The following is a 13,816-nucleotide window of genomic DNA, read 5'->3' as shown; positions in this document are numbered from 1 at the left end:
AGGGCTTCTAGCAGCTGTTTGTCCCATGTTGGGAGGTCTTGGCTGGTAAGTGGACCCCACACTTCACTACCATATAACATTATTGGCTCTATTACTGAATGTAGAACTTTGAGCCAGGTCCTAACTGGAAGGTCAATTGGTATTGGTGGGAGGGCCTTCAGTTTTGTTTTCAAATGGTTCATAGCAACAGGGAAATCAGGGAGTTCTGGTGGTCTTTGAATATCAATTTTAGTAGTTTTTCCAGCAGCTCCTCAGGCTCAGACTGACAGAGTTCCACTGGTCCCAGAAGTCCCAGTTACACTCTATACTCTCTTCAAGTAGGCACAGCTGTTTCTCACTATGCTTTATCTTTTTGCTTCTGGTTGTATTTTTATGTCTTAAGTGCTTCACAATACTGAAGGCGTATATGATTGTTTGTTTCTAACTTGTTTTTTCAGGTTTTGACATTCTTTGTCAAACCAGTGGTTCTTTTTTGTTGTTTTTGTTTTGTTTGTACGTAGTTTGAATTGATCTTTATTTGCTGTTGTGTTGAAGATGTCATTTATATTGTAGACAGCCTCACATATGCCTTCAGTAGTGGGAGGGTAGGGCTATTCTATCAACTCTTGTAGTAATAATGTAATCTCCTCACTATTGCTGGCCTCTTGGTATTGCTCAGTGCTGTCTGGGGCCCATCTGTATGTCCTGGGTATGTTGAACAGCTTGCTGGGTTTTGTGTGTGTGATATAGTTGTGTTTGAGGAAGAGGGTGATTTGGTTGTGGTCTGATAAAGGGGTTTGGGGCTTGACTGTGAATGCAGTGAAAGAGAAGAGGTCCATGTCTGTGATCATATAATCTACAGTGCTGTTGCCAGCAGTTGAACAATAAGTGAACCTTCCCAAAGAGTCCCCTCTTACCCGACCGTTGACCATATACAGACTGAGGCTTCTGCACAGTTGTAGCAGCTCCCTCCCATTACTGTTCATCACAGTGTCTAAGTTGTTTCTAAGAGGCAGATGGAGGTGAATAGTAGGAGCTTGCTGGCTGATCAAACTGTCTCCTTGACTACTGGTGACTTCAGGTTGTGCACCAGTCCGGGCGTTAAAATCACCACAGATGATTATATTTGCTGCCCCTGGTAATGACATATCTGTGACTCAAGGCAGGGAAACATGTCATCAGAGAAGTAAGGGGACTCACAGCACATAGATATATATCCTTCTGTGCAGGGAGAAGATCTCTTTTTATTTTCTGATGTTGAGAATTTGTAGTGAATTGTGTAAATGTGACTTGTAGCATATAATGAGTCGTCCTGAGTCTCTGCTGGACTAACAGTAGATCATTTGTGGGACGGGGCAATAATCTCTCTGTAGCTGGGAGGGCAGTGTGTGGGTACATCACCTCTACACCACGTTTCTGATAGGATTATGATGTCATTATTATTGATAGGTTTTACTCTTCAGACCAAAGACTGAGGAGTAAAGACCTTGGATATTCCAACAGCTTATTTTAAAGGAACTCATTGAAATTCTCAACAGAAGATGAAATAAAATAAAACAAACACAGAAACAACTTTTACACAGGTGACCTTGAAGAACCTATTAGAGTGAAATATATTCATATTCATTATATAATATATTCATATTTTATTATCAAATTAGGATTTGTTTAGTTTGAAAGATGTTTTTATAATAAATATGTGAAGAAATGAAAAATTGAGATTGAAGCTCACTATGTTAATATAAGAACTAGAGCTGCTCGATTATGGCAAAAATCATACTCACGATTATTTTGGTCAATATTGAGATCACGATTATTTAACACGATTACTTTTTGACTCATTTTTGCAGATGCTGATATGTGCACATATTTTATTCCAGCTGGCTGAGGAGACTATTACACCTGCAATCATAGATTGTATTAATGATCAATAAAGACAAATTATGAAGGAAGAACTCAGGAAGACTGGAGTTCAGGAGCTCAGCATTAAAACTTTAATGAACCTGCCAAGTGGGTGCAGCAGTAGTTTTCTTTGAGTTTTTTAGACAGACAGGATTAATGTGTAGGATTTAATCTTTGGTCCACAGTCTGAAGCAGAAGGTGGCGGTAATGCGCCTAATACGCTGGTTGCCAACCGCCGTTATAAACCACAAAGAAGAAGAAAAAGGTTTTTTCAAACAGAGTGGTACATCCTGTCAGCCGAGGGGTTTCCTATCTGTGCAGCCGAACACCGCAGCTCCTCCACGGACTATTACATCCTGACAGTCCCGGTGTTTCCTCCGCAGGCTCCACTTCACTGGATCCAAACGGAGAGCCGGGGCTAGCTGGGAGGCTAGCGGCGCGTTAGCCGCAGCATGACCAGACGGAAGCACAGTCAGTTAGCCTCAGCTAGCCTCCCAGCTAACGTTAGCCCTGGCTCTCTTGGATCCAACCGGAGCACCGAGCCCCGGTTTGTTATTCAGGTTAAAGTGGGAAGAAGCAGCAGGTCTGTCGGGCAGCTGAGTGAAGTGCAGCCTGCGGAGGAAGAACAGGTTAGCCCCGGTTTCACTACAGACAGATTCACTTGCTACAGTGGGCGAAGAAATAAAGCCAATGAATCAATAAGACAAACATAAGCATCAGTGGGTTAGCATCAGTTGGTAGTATCAATTGTTAGCATAAGTGGGTTAGCATCAGTGTGTTAGTATTAATGGGTCAGCATCAGTGGGTTAGCATCAATTGTTAGCATTAGTGGATTAACATCAGTATGTTAGCGTTAGTGTGTTAGCATCAATGGGTCAGCATCAGTTGTTTGCATCAGTGGGTTAACATCAGTATGTTAGCATTAGTGTGTTAGCATTAATGGGTCATCATCAGTGGGTTAGCATCAGTTGTTTGCATCTATTTTTAGCATCACTTGTTAGCATCAATTGTTAGCATCAATGTGTTAGCATTAATGGGTCAGCATCAGTGGGTTAGCATTAATTGTTAGCATTAGTGGATTAGCATCAATTTTTAGCATCAGTGGGTTAACATCAGTATGTTAGCATTAGTGTGTTAGCATTGATGGGTCAGCATCAGTGGGTTAGCATCAGTTGTTTGCATCAATTTTTAGCATCAGTGGGTTAACATCAGTATGTTAGCATCAGTAGGTTAGCATCAATTGTTAGCATCAGTGCGTTAGCCTAATCTGAAGACTCTAAACAGAGAAATAGAGAGCAGGAATATTTGTGCTGCTGAGTCTCCTGAGTTTTGTTCAGCACAACCTGAGAAACACTGAGTTTTGTGTGATGAACTTTATAGTTTAGTGGATTAATGCACTTTAATCCACTTTTGGACGCGGCTCTGCTCTCTTGGCTGTGTGCAGTGAACTGATGTCCCTCTTACATTACTTCTGTAGCAGTCAGATTACATTAATTCTAGGGTGAGTTTTTCTCTTTATCCTCCTGCTAACATCGACTGTAAATCCACATTTTAAAGCTGAAAACATTTTCTTCCTGGGGGGTCATGATCCCGGACCCCCCTAGGGGGTTCACATCTAAAAACATGCTGCTGAATCATCCCTCAGCTGCTGACTTTTCCCATCTGGCTGGATGCTCAACTTTCTGGAGCTCCCTGATTCAGTTCATCTTTTAGTTAGTTAGTTAGTTAGTGTGGAGACAGTTTGTTGTTGTATCTGACTGCACACAGCAGGACTCTCAGACTGTCTGACATGTGTGTTGTTTTGTGTGTTTGCAGCCTGTCAGGATGTCTGATCACAGAGGAAGGCTGTGCTTCTCTGGCCTCAGCTCTGAGCTCCAACCCCTCCCATCTGAGAGAGCTGGATGTGAGCTACAATCATCCAGGAGCCTCAGGAGAGAAGCTGCTGTCTGCTGGACTGAAGGATCCACACTGGAGACTGGAGACTCTCAGGTACACTCAAAAAATATTTAGGCCTAATATGTAAGACTTATGTATTTCAATTGCATATAAAATTTCCATCCATTTGAATTGCATAGTTTTGACATATACAAACTAATAAACTTAACATGAAGCATTTTTATAATTCAAACATAAATTAAACAAGTAGGAATGAGAGTTTATGTATTCTTATTAATAAATCCAATGTGTTTAAAAGAAATAATAACCAGGTTTATGCAATATCCCCAATTTACTTAAAATGCATCAAATTAATGCACTTTAAATGAATAAACCCAATGTATTTTAAATGTATCATTTTAAAACTATGAACAGTGTTTCTGCTATAACAGTAAATGCCAAAAATAACGCCAAATATCCATTCACTCAGAAATCTGTGAAGTCTGTGTCGTTGCCATGGAAACTGCAGGTTGCGTAGCTCCTTTTAAAGAAAAGAGCAGTACGTGAGCGAGTGTTTAAGCGAGAGAGCGATCGTCAGAAAAGTGACGGTCGCGGAATCTTTGACTTTTTGTTATTTCTAACTGAAGTTTCCTGTAAATGTTGAAAGTTCAACCTGATTAGATTCAATCAGGGTTTCAGAAGGATTGGGATACTGGATTCAGATTGGATCAAAGTCTATCAAAGCCCAACCCCACATTTGAACAGAATAATCAAACAGTAGACTAGAGCGATGTAACGTCCATGTTTGCATGCTGAAAGAGAACGTGCTGCTCTGACCCCCCTCCTCCTTTCAGCCTGCAGCCTGCTGGAGACCGATGGTTGACACCAGGCCTGAGGAAGTGTAAGTGTGTTTTTCATTTCATTCATGAAAACAAAGCAAACTTCAAACTGTGACATCACTCATTCACATCCTACTGAGGATGAAGATGATGTCATCATCAATCAGATGATCGATCAATAACTGCAGCTGTATTGTGTCTCGTTCTCTCCATCAGATTTCTGTCGACTCACACTGGATCCAAACACAGTAAACAGATACCTCAAACTGTCTGACAACAACAGGAAGGTGACACGTGTGGAGGAGGATCAGTCATATCCTGATCATCCAGACAGATTTGATTACTGGGAACAGTTGCTGTGTAGAAATGATCTGACTGGTCGCTGTTACTGGGAGGTCGAGTGGAGAGGACTGGTTTATATATCAGTGAGTTACAGAGGAATCAGCAGGAAAGGAAACAGTGATGACTGTGGGTTTGGATTTAATGATCAGTCCTGGAGTCTGTTCTGCTCTGATGATGGTGGTTACTCTGTCAGGCACAATAACATAGAAACATCCATCTCCTCCTCCTCCTCCTCCTCCTCCTCCTCCTCTGTCTCTAACAGAGTAGCAGTGTATGTGGACTGTCCTGCTGGCACTCTGTCCTTCTACAGAGTCTCCTCTGACACACTGATCCACCTCCACACCTTCAACACCACATTCACTCAGCCTCTGTGTGCTGGGTTTTGGGTCTGGTCTGGTTCCTCAGTGTCTCTGTGTTCTCTGTAGGAGGAAGAGTCTCCTCCTGTTAGAGAAACTTTCTCATGTTATTTAGTACCAACCTGATCTCTCACTGCTTGTAAATGCAGTTTCTAAACCAACATGGTTTCCACATGACTGACAGTTTGTTTGACATTTAAAAAGCTGTAAAAAAGAAGTTGATGTTCTCAGAGCAGATAGCTCAGTCTGTTAGAGGACTGTTTGGAGGTTCGGAGGTCGTGGCTTTGATCCTTATGAGTCTCAGTGAAACTCAGAAGCTCTCAGAGAGAAAACCACCAGCGGCTGAAAGTTTACTGAAACGTCAAGTTGTGACCAAGGTTTTTAAAAATGTTGGAAGAGTTTTGCCGACTAACTATAACACACATAATGACAGTAAGTATCCGCTGGCCTATAGAGGCTCTTTGTTGTTTTTACTCTTATTTGTTGTTCAATTAGTTGTTTTTTTAATCATATAGTCAATTCAGAAAGCGACATGTTTTTGTGTGTCTCTACTGGATGTGCATGTAGAGCTGTAAATAAACATTATGATTCAGAGATTCATCAATTCATGGTTTTGTCTATAAAATGTCAGGAAATTGTGTAAATTGTGTAAAATGCTGGTTGTAATTTCACAGAGTCAAAGGCGACGTCTTTAAATGTCTCATTTTGTCTGAACTAAAGTCCAGAACAGTCAAATATTCTGTTTATTATCATGTAAGACAAAGAAAAGCATTCAATCTTCACACCTGAGAAGCTAAAAGCAGAAAATGTTTGCTTCAAAATGACTCAAATGATGATTAAGTGTTAATTTAGTGTTGATGGATAATCAATGAATGGACTAATTGTTGCAGCTCTGGCTGTATGTGAACAGAATATTAGAGGACAAACAGCTGACAGTTTAGCGCCTTACTAAATATCCACAATAAAAAGCTCATTTACAGGATCATCAATCTGTTTACAATCTGTTTGAAATGTTTCTTATTTCCTGTTTTTGTGTTGTACCAAGTAAAGTTGATCATTTGTATGTTTATGTTACTCAGGCAGAAATAAATGGAACTGCAGTATCACCTGTTATGTCCAATAAAAAAGGATCATAAATAATAATAGAAGCTTTCATTTGATCTTTATTGTTAGATTCAGAAAAATGGCACTCTAATAATAAGCTGAACATTATTAATAGTTCTATTGTTTATTCACACACAGTTTAGCGCAGGGTCAGTTTCTCATTTCTACAACCTTCACACAACTCAACTTTGAATGAAAAGTCACATTTTGATATAAATCATCAACATTAATAGTTATATTTGGAAAATGTGCTTTGGACAAAAAGCAAGTGTTTTCTTCTCCAGGAAGAAAACAGTGAAACACGTGTGTCGGTTAACTTTCTGCACACAAAGTGAATACAGACGTCCGTTTGTCTTCTTCTGCTGTGACGATCAGCGGGTCAGAGGTCAGAGGTCAGATCAGGTATGTGACGAGGAGCTGAGAGAGGAAACCAAGAAGAAAGTCAAAAGCTCACAGCTCAACATCCAAACACAGACTGCACACAGAGCTGCAAGCATGGAGGAGAAACCATCACATCTACAGATCCAGGTACAGTTCTCCACTTTACTTTATCACAGAAAAACTCTCATTTTTCTCTTTTTCACTTCATTTGAAAGATGAAGAAAACATCTGGACTCCTGCTGTCAAACTTCATCCAAACTAACAGCTGTTTTCTATTTCCATCATGCTGAACATGCAGGTTTGGAAAAACTAAATCTTTCTCCAAATGTCACCAAACAAGACTTTTACAGTCCGTTAAGAAACTCTTATTATCAGAAATAAACATGTGTCTGATTTTACAGTCCTGAACATTTTCACATGTTGGAAAATCAAACTTTATTTGTGTCGCAGCTTTACAATCCACATTTATGTTGAAATCTGAACCGTATATTTGCTTCTTTATTTCAGGGATTTTTGTATATTTGCTGCTTTTATGTTGTTCTTTTAATATCTGGATGTCTCTGCTTCTGATTGGACATTTATCTCCAATCAAAAAGACAAATCACATCTGTTTCTGCTCTTATAATAATAATAATAATAATAATAATAATAATAATAATAATAATGTCTTTAAATGGTAAATGTATAACTGTTTCATGGCAGTCTTCTACATTTTGCAGAACATATTTTTACTGTGTGAGTATTTGAAACATTGGAAATGATCTGAAGACGTAATTTGGACTGTTTTTTTTTCATTGATTTATTTCTATTGTTACTGTTATCAAAATGATAATTACACGGAACACAGTGATAACGGTAAATGAAAATCAATCAATGACTACAGGAGTAAATATTGACATGTTTACCATAAGATGGTGTTTGTTTGCCGGCGGTCATGAAGCCTCTATACCTGTCCGCGGAGGGCCGAACCCACGAGAGGAGCCACGAGCCAAAGGACCCTATTGGCTCTCTCTGCCTCGCTGTCTGGCTGCAGGTTTCTGCTCAGATTCTCCCTCTTGCAGGACGGACCATGACAACAAGGAACAAACCGTTTCTGATTCATGGATCCATTAGTTTTATTGATCATACAAGTGTCGAGTCTATGAAATGTTAGAAAGTCATGAAAAAGGCCGTCAGTCGTTCTCAGAGTCGACAGTTATGTTTATTTAGTCTGAGTAAAGTCCAGAAGAGATTCAACCGACACCAGAGGTGGAAGAAGTACTCAGATCCTTTACTTCACTACACAATACTGCATGTACAAATACTCCATTACAAGTAAAAGTCCTGCATTAAAACCCTCCTACAGTAAAAGTATTCATTCATTAATTACTGCAGTACTTTAACTACATCAAGCTCATAATACTTATGTACTTTTACTGCAATACTTTAACTACATCAAGCTCATAATACTTATGTACTTTTACTGCAATACTTTAACTACATCAAGCTCATAATACTTATGTACTTTTACTGCAGTACTTTAACTACATCAAGCTCATAATACTTATGTACTTTTACTGCAATACTTTAACTACATCAAGCTCATAATACTTATGTACTTTTACTGCAATACTTTAACTACATCAAGCTCATAATACTTATGTACTTTTACTGCAATACTTTAACTACATCAAGCTCATAATACTTATGTACTTTTACTGCAGTACTTTAACTACATCAAGCTCATGATACTTATGTACTTTTACTGCAGTACTTTAACTACATCAAGCTCATGATACTTATGTACTTTTACTGCAATACTTTAACTACATCAAGCTCATGATACTTATGTACTTTTACTGCAATACTTTAACTACATCAAGCTCATAATACTTATGTACTTTTACTGCAATACTTTAACTACATCAAGCTCATAATACTTATGTACTTTTACTGCAGTACTTTAACTACATCAAGCTCATAATACTTATGTACTTTTACTGCAATACTTTAACTACATCAAGCTCATAATACTTATGTACTTTTACTGCAATACTTTAACTACATCAAGCTCATAATACTTATGTACTTTTACTGCAGTACTTTAACTACATCAAGCTCATAATACTTATGTACTTTTACTGCAATACTTTAACTACATCAAGCTCATAATACTTATGTACTTTTACTGCAGGAGGGTTTTTCATGCAGGACTTTTAATAATGAGACTAAACTCGTTATAATCTTTAAAACATTTTCATTATAATCCAAATCTGTAGATATATTCTGTACATGTTTATCAATATTTGTCGTTCATAATAAATATGAATACAAAGTTTTATCTTCTTTATTATAATTAATAGTTGTAGAGATATTTCAGTCTGGACCGACACTGAATAAACTTTTGTTAAAAAATATATTTTTATTTGTGTTAGAAGGTTTGAATGTCTGTTATGTAACTACATGACGTCTTTTACTGTTTTCATGTTTTATTTTAGGTTTTTTTGTCTTTTTTCATCTTGTTTTTTTGACTTTTTCTGAAAGTTAAAATGTTTTTTTGAATAAATGAGAATCATTAGTGATGCTGCAGATGATTTTCTATGAAGATTGTATTTAGCATTAAATAGACAGTTGTTACATCAGATATATGATCAACGAGGGAATTTCATTTCAAGATGTTTTTAACTTCAGGATTCTTTACTAAAAGACTGAAGCAATGATGTGCAGCGTTCACATGTTGACATTTTGTCCAGCAGATGGCAGCAGCAGCTCTATAAATTAAGGTCCTGCTGTTTTTATGACTTCATAGACTGTAAAAATGACTTCAACTCCTTATTTAGACTGTTGCCTGTTGTAGCTTTAGGTGATGTGGGTGAAATGAGTATTTAGTCGTCTCTACATGTTATTTTTGTCATTCTTGTCTCTGTAGGTCTGTGATAGCGTACCGGGACACCAGGCAACACTTCTCCTTGACAGACCAGCTAGTCAGAGGCAGCTCGCTGCAGGGGCAGGTTTGAACAGTACGACGGGGCGTTTCCTGAAGATGCACTGAGCAACGGCACGAAGGCCGATCCAACGCTCAATGGAAGCGAGCTGAAGACAGCTGAGTCTCATCATCAAAGCCTGTCGTGGTGCTGTGGACCTTTTCATCTCCACACCCATGACCCATGACCACGGTGGAAGCTGAGAGCCGCTTCTCAACCTTGAAGAGGATTCAAACCTTTCTCAGAAACACCCGGGAGAGGCTGAATGCATATTTGGTCGTAGCGTCAGTGGAAAAGAGACTCGGCCGACCGACTTGAGCCAGAAAGTCATTGAGAAGAACAAACTTTATGTTCAAGAAGTGTTCAGGCAACATTACAGTGTTGTGTTGTTTTTAGATTTGTTTACTTTTTCTTTTCTTTTTTTGCTGAGCCATGAAGTGCTGCTTCAGTTTGTCCCCCCATATTTCTATCACCAGCTGCCACTGTATGGAATTCAACACACGAGCCGATCAATAACACTGATGTTCGTACTGTAATGTACAGAACACAAAAATAACTCCACCAGAGATCGGCTGACGGTTTATTGGTCGACAAGTGAGGCTGCTTTCAGTCTTCATGGATCTTTGATTAGCAAACTCCTGATGTGTTTTTAAAGGAAATATCTTTTTAATATGACTGTCAGCTCTTAAATTTATATCTTTGTTGTCTTCATCGTTTTTTTTCCTGTTGGTTTGGTTAATATCGTTTTATTATATTGTTATCATACGTTTTATTTATTATTTACATTTTTATTGTTGGTCTAACATTGAAATGAAGTTGAAATAATGCAGAAATGTCCTCACTACGACGGTTTAAGGCTAAAATGAAATATAAGCCGATACACACAAAAGAAAAGATATTTAAGATTTGAAAGTGTCTCTGAATATAAAAGATGAAGTCCCAAACTCTAGGTAGTGACACGTTCAGAAAAACATCTATATGTAGTATTATTGATTTGCAAACATGGAGGGTTTAAATGTTGCAAAGAGAAAATGCAGTCAGCTGTTACACTGGCGCCCCCCGGAGGCCATAATGTCCATTACACACCAGTAAACTTTAATGGGTCAGAAATGGTCTTCTGCCATGTTAGCAGCTCAACACAAGTTGCTGACAAAACTCCAAACATTTTTACCACAACTGTGAGTCAGTTTGACAAGGCGTGGTGGCCGAGCGGTAAGGCGTTGGTCTCGTAAACCAAACATCACAGGTTTGATTCCTGTCCGTGCCTTGTCAGATTGATTGCGTCGAGGTGTGTCCACTTTGGAAAAGTTATAGCGGGACTGTGGGACTCTTGTCTCCCCCTTCTGGCAGTGAGAGTAATTACAAAAACACTGTCAACAAGTTCTTATGCCATAAGCTCCTTCACAGCCGACTGCGTCGCTACCGTTCTGCCTGTAAAACAGTGGATAGGTTGATTTCAGCATCACACAACACCACAAAATGACTCGCTTCACTAGCAGAATTAGATCTGATAACATTTGGAAAGTCTAGAAGAGCCGCACGATTAAATTATTTAATTACTCAAGTTAGCAGAGAGCATGTTTGAACCCAGGTCAGCAGATTTATTTTAGTCTGAGACCCAAAAGTAAAGACTGAAAAGCTCTAAGAAACTGTTGAGAAAACATCTTTACTGGTGGTTCAGGCTGTTAGGAGATTAGTCTGAGAGTTTAGAGTTTGTGGGTTTGATCCTCAGTGAGTTTTAAAGTCCAACATCAAGAGGACAGACTGAAAACTGTGAGAGAAAGAATCTCACCAACAAAGATCCAACAGCTCAGCAGGTAGGACGGCTGCTTGGAGACTCTGAGGTTGTAGGTTCAATCCCCAGTTACAGCTTTTAAAGGCAGAAACCCAAAAGTAAAGACTGAAAAGCTCTAAGAAACTAACATCAGTGTGTCAGTCCAGGTGGCTCAGGCTGTAAGGAGACTAGTCTGGAAGTTTTGAGGTCGTGGGTTCGATTCTCACTGGGTTTTAAAGTCCAACATCCAAAGTAAAGATTTAAAAGCGCCCGGAGAAAAGCTCTCAGTGTGAAGGGGACTCGGTGGCGTGGTGGGTTTGTTCGCGACCGTAAGGCGTCAGCGATGCAGCGTCTGGTTCAAATCCGCCCGTTGTCAGGACCTGGATCATCAAATGTCCAATCCTGCAGATGCGGGGTCGGGGGGGGGCCGTGTCCTCCCCCGATGTTTCGGAGAGGTGGAAGCAGGGGGTTATGGGACAGGAAACCATGAGCAGCTGATGTTTTACTCAAGTTGAGACGAATGTTTTGAAAAATGTTGGAAGTGTCTTAATAACTAACTAATTAACTAGTTAATTAGCAACAAATAATGACAGTAAGTAGCTGCTTCACTGCAGACACAGTTAAATTCTGTTTTTATGGGGATCTTATTCAGTAACCAGTACATTTATTTATGCACTGGTTGGGGGGGGGGGGGGGGGGGGGGGGGGGGGGGGGGGGGCGCGCGGGGTGTGTTATGTTCTTTATCAAGGACTTGTTTTTTTTTTTTTATCATACTATAGTCAGTTTAGAAACTGTGTCACATTCTCGATGTGGGTGTTGTTGATTGATTGACTGATTGATTATCATCCAGTTCCACTTGTTTTAATTGACACAGTGATCTAGAGCAGCCTGCAGGGGGCAGTATTTGTGTTCTGTTGTTTTTTTAAAGACTTTAGCTTTGACAATAACATCTGTTCTCAATTAGGAATTGAACCAGCTCTACTCTAACTGAGTATCTGCAGGATCATCTGCTCATCCTACTGAGCTACATCTACTCATAACTAACTGTGTGCTGGTTCTCCTATTTCTGTTTCTACTGAGAAGAAGATCAACACTAAAGAATTTGATCAGTGTCTGAACAGGGATTCAAATCAACACTTCTTTGTGTTAGTATTTTCAAGAGCTCATCCTGCTGAGCTATATCTACCTACAAACAGTTGTGTGCTGGTTCTCCTATTTCTGCTTTTATCTGAGAAGAAGATCAACAGTAAAGATTGAGAGCAATGCCTGAACAAGGATTCGAACCAACATGAAGTCTGTCATGACTGGACTATGTAACCAGCTCATCCTGCTGAGCTATTCCTCCTAACAGGTGTTCAGGTTTCCGTCCTCTTGTTTTATCAGAGGGTCAACAGTTAAGGAAGGACTGAACTTGAGTTGTTCCTTTAGAAGTTGGACTTGAAAACTCACTGAGATGCCTAAGAACGGTTTTCACAACCTCGTAGGTTCTCAGCACTATCATTAAAACCTGAGCTAATGGTTTTCCTTTCTTGGAACAGTGGAGTTTTTCCTCTTAGAGCTGGACCTCCAAACCTCCCTGACACATTCGAGCTCTATTTAGAGCTTTTTAATTCAATCACATCTCCATTTTTCTTCAATGAACTCAATAATTTGTCTTCCAGGCATGGATGGGATTTGAACCCGTGATCTTTGGTTTATGAGAGCAACGCCTTACCACTTGGCCACAAGTGGAAAAGAGAGAAGTGTCTGCTTTGAAAAGGTTGAAAAACTCTAGGAGATAGAGCTCCTGACTGTCTCAGAGAGTGAGATGATTACTGAGGAGTTTTAATGTCCAGCACCAAGAAGAAAGACTCAAATGTTTGACCCTGATCCTCCACAGAACCAGAACCAGAACCAGAATCAGAATCAGGGGGTTATGCGATGGAAAAACACTGTCGGCTGAAAGTTTACTGAAACGTCAGGTTGTGATGAAGGTTTTTGAAAATGTTGGAGGAGTTTTGCAACTGTTATTATTGCTTGTTATTAAGGAGCTGCCTTAGCCGCTATATACAGCTGTCATAATATATACATGATAGTACTTCAAATACTTCAAATACTACTCTGGTATTCTGATTAGTACTTTGTGTCTTTCTTTAGTAACTGACTGGTGATACTTTCATCTCCTGCATGTTAACTGGTATGTTTTTATACACAACTTGTGTACCTGTTTGTCTGTAGGGGGCAGTATTGTGTATTTCAGTGTTTTCATGTTAAATACTTTGCAGACAAGAAGAAGAAGATATGTCGTAGCTGGAAATTAAC

General features: G+C 39.4%; 2 protein-coding genes and 1 non-coding gene across 4 annotated transcripts in view; 2 read left to right on the top strand and 1 right to left on the bottom strand.

Annotated features, from left to right (window-relative positions):
- The window catches only part of LOC121891683 (NLR family CARD domain-containing protein 3-like), a 110,603-nt gene extending 99,645 nt beyond the window's left edge, over positions 1–10,958 (top strand). Inside the window, exons 16-17 of the mRNA XM_042404220.1 lie at positions 3,697–3,870; positions 9,687–10,958. Of these exons, the coding sequence (XP_042260154.1) occupies positions 3,697–3,870; positions 9,687–9,774 (262 nt within the window). The 3' untranslated portion in view covers positions 9,775–10,958. The remainder of the gene's footprint in view (positions 1–3,696; positions 3,871–9,686) is intronic.
- The window catches only part of LOC121891677 (NLR family CARD domain-containing protein 3-like), a 408,525-nt gene that overhangs the window by 260,348 nt on the left and 134,361 nt on the right, over positions 1–13,816 (bottom strand). The gene's annotated exons all lie outside the window — the stretch shown is intronic.
- Positions 10,937–11,008, top strand: trnat-cgu. The gene has a single exon. It is a non-coding gene; the product is annotated as a tRNA-Thr (tRNA).

This window comes from Thunnus maccoyii, chromosome 24 (genome assembly GCF_910596095.1).
Source record: "Thunnus maccoyii chromosome 24, fThuMac1.1, whole genome shotgun sequence".
In the NCBI taxonomy this organism is placed as follows: Eukaryota; Metazoa; Chordata; class Actinopteri; order Scombriformes; family Scombridae; genus Thunnus; species Thunnus maccoyii.
Note: the sequence above shows the minus strand (reverse complement) of the source record. Positions and strands in the feature narration are given on the sequence as shown.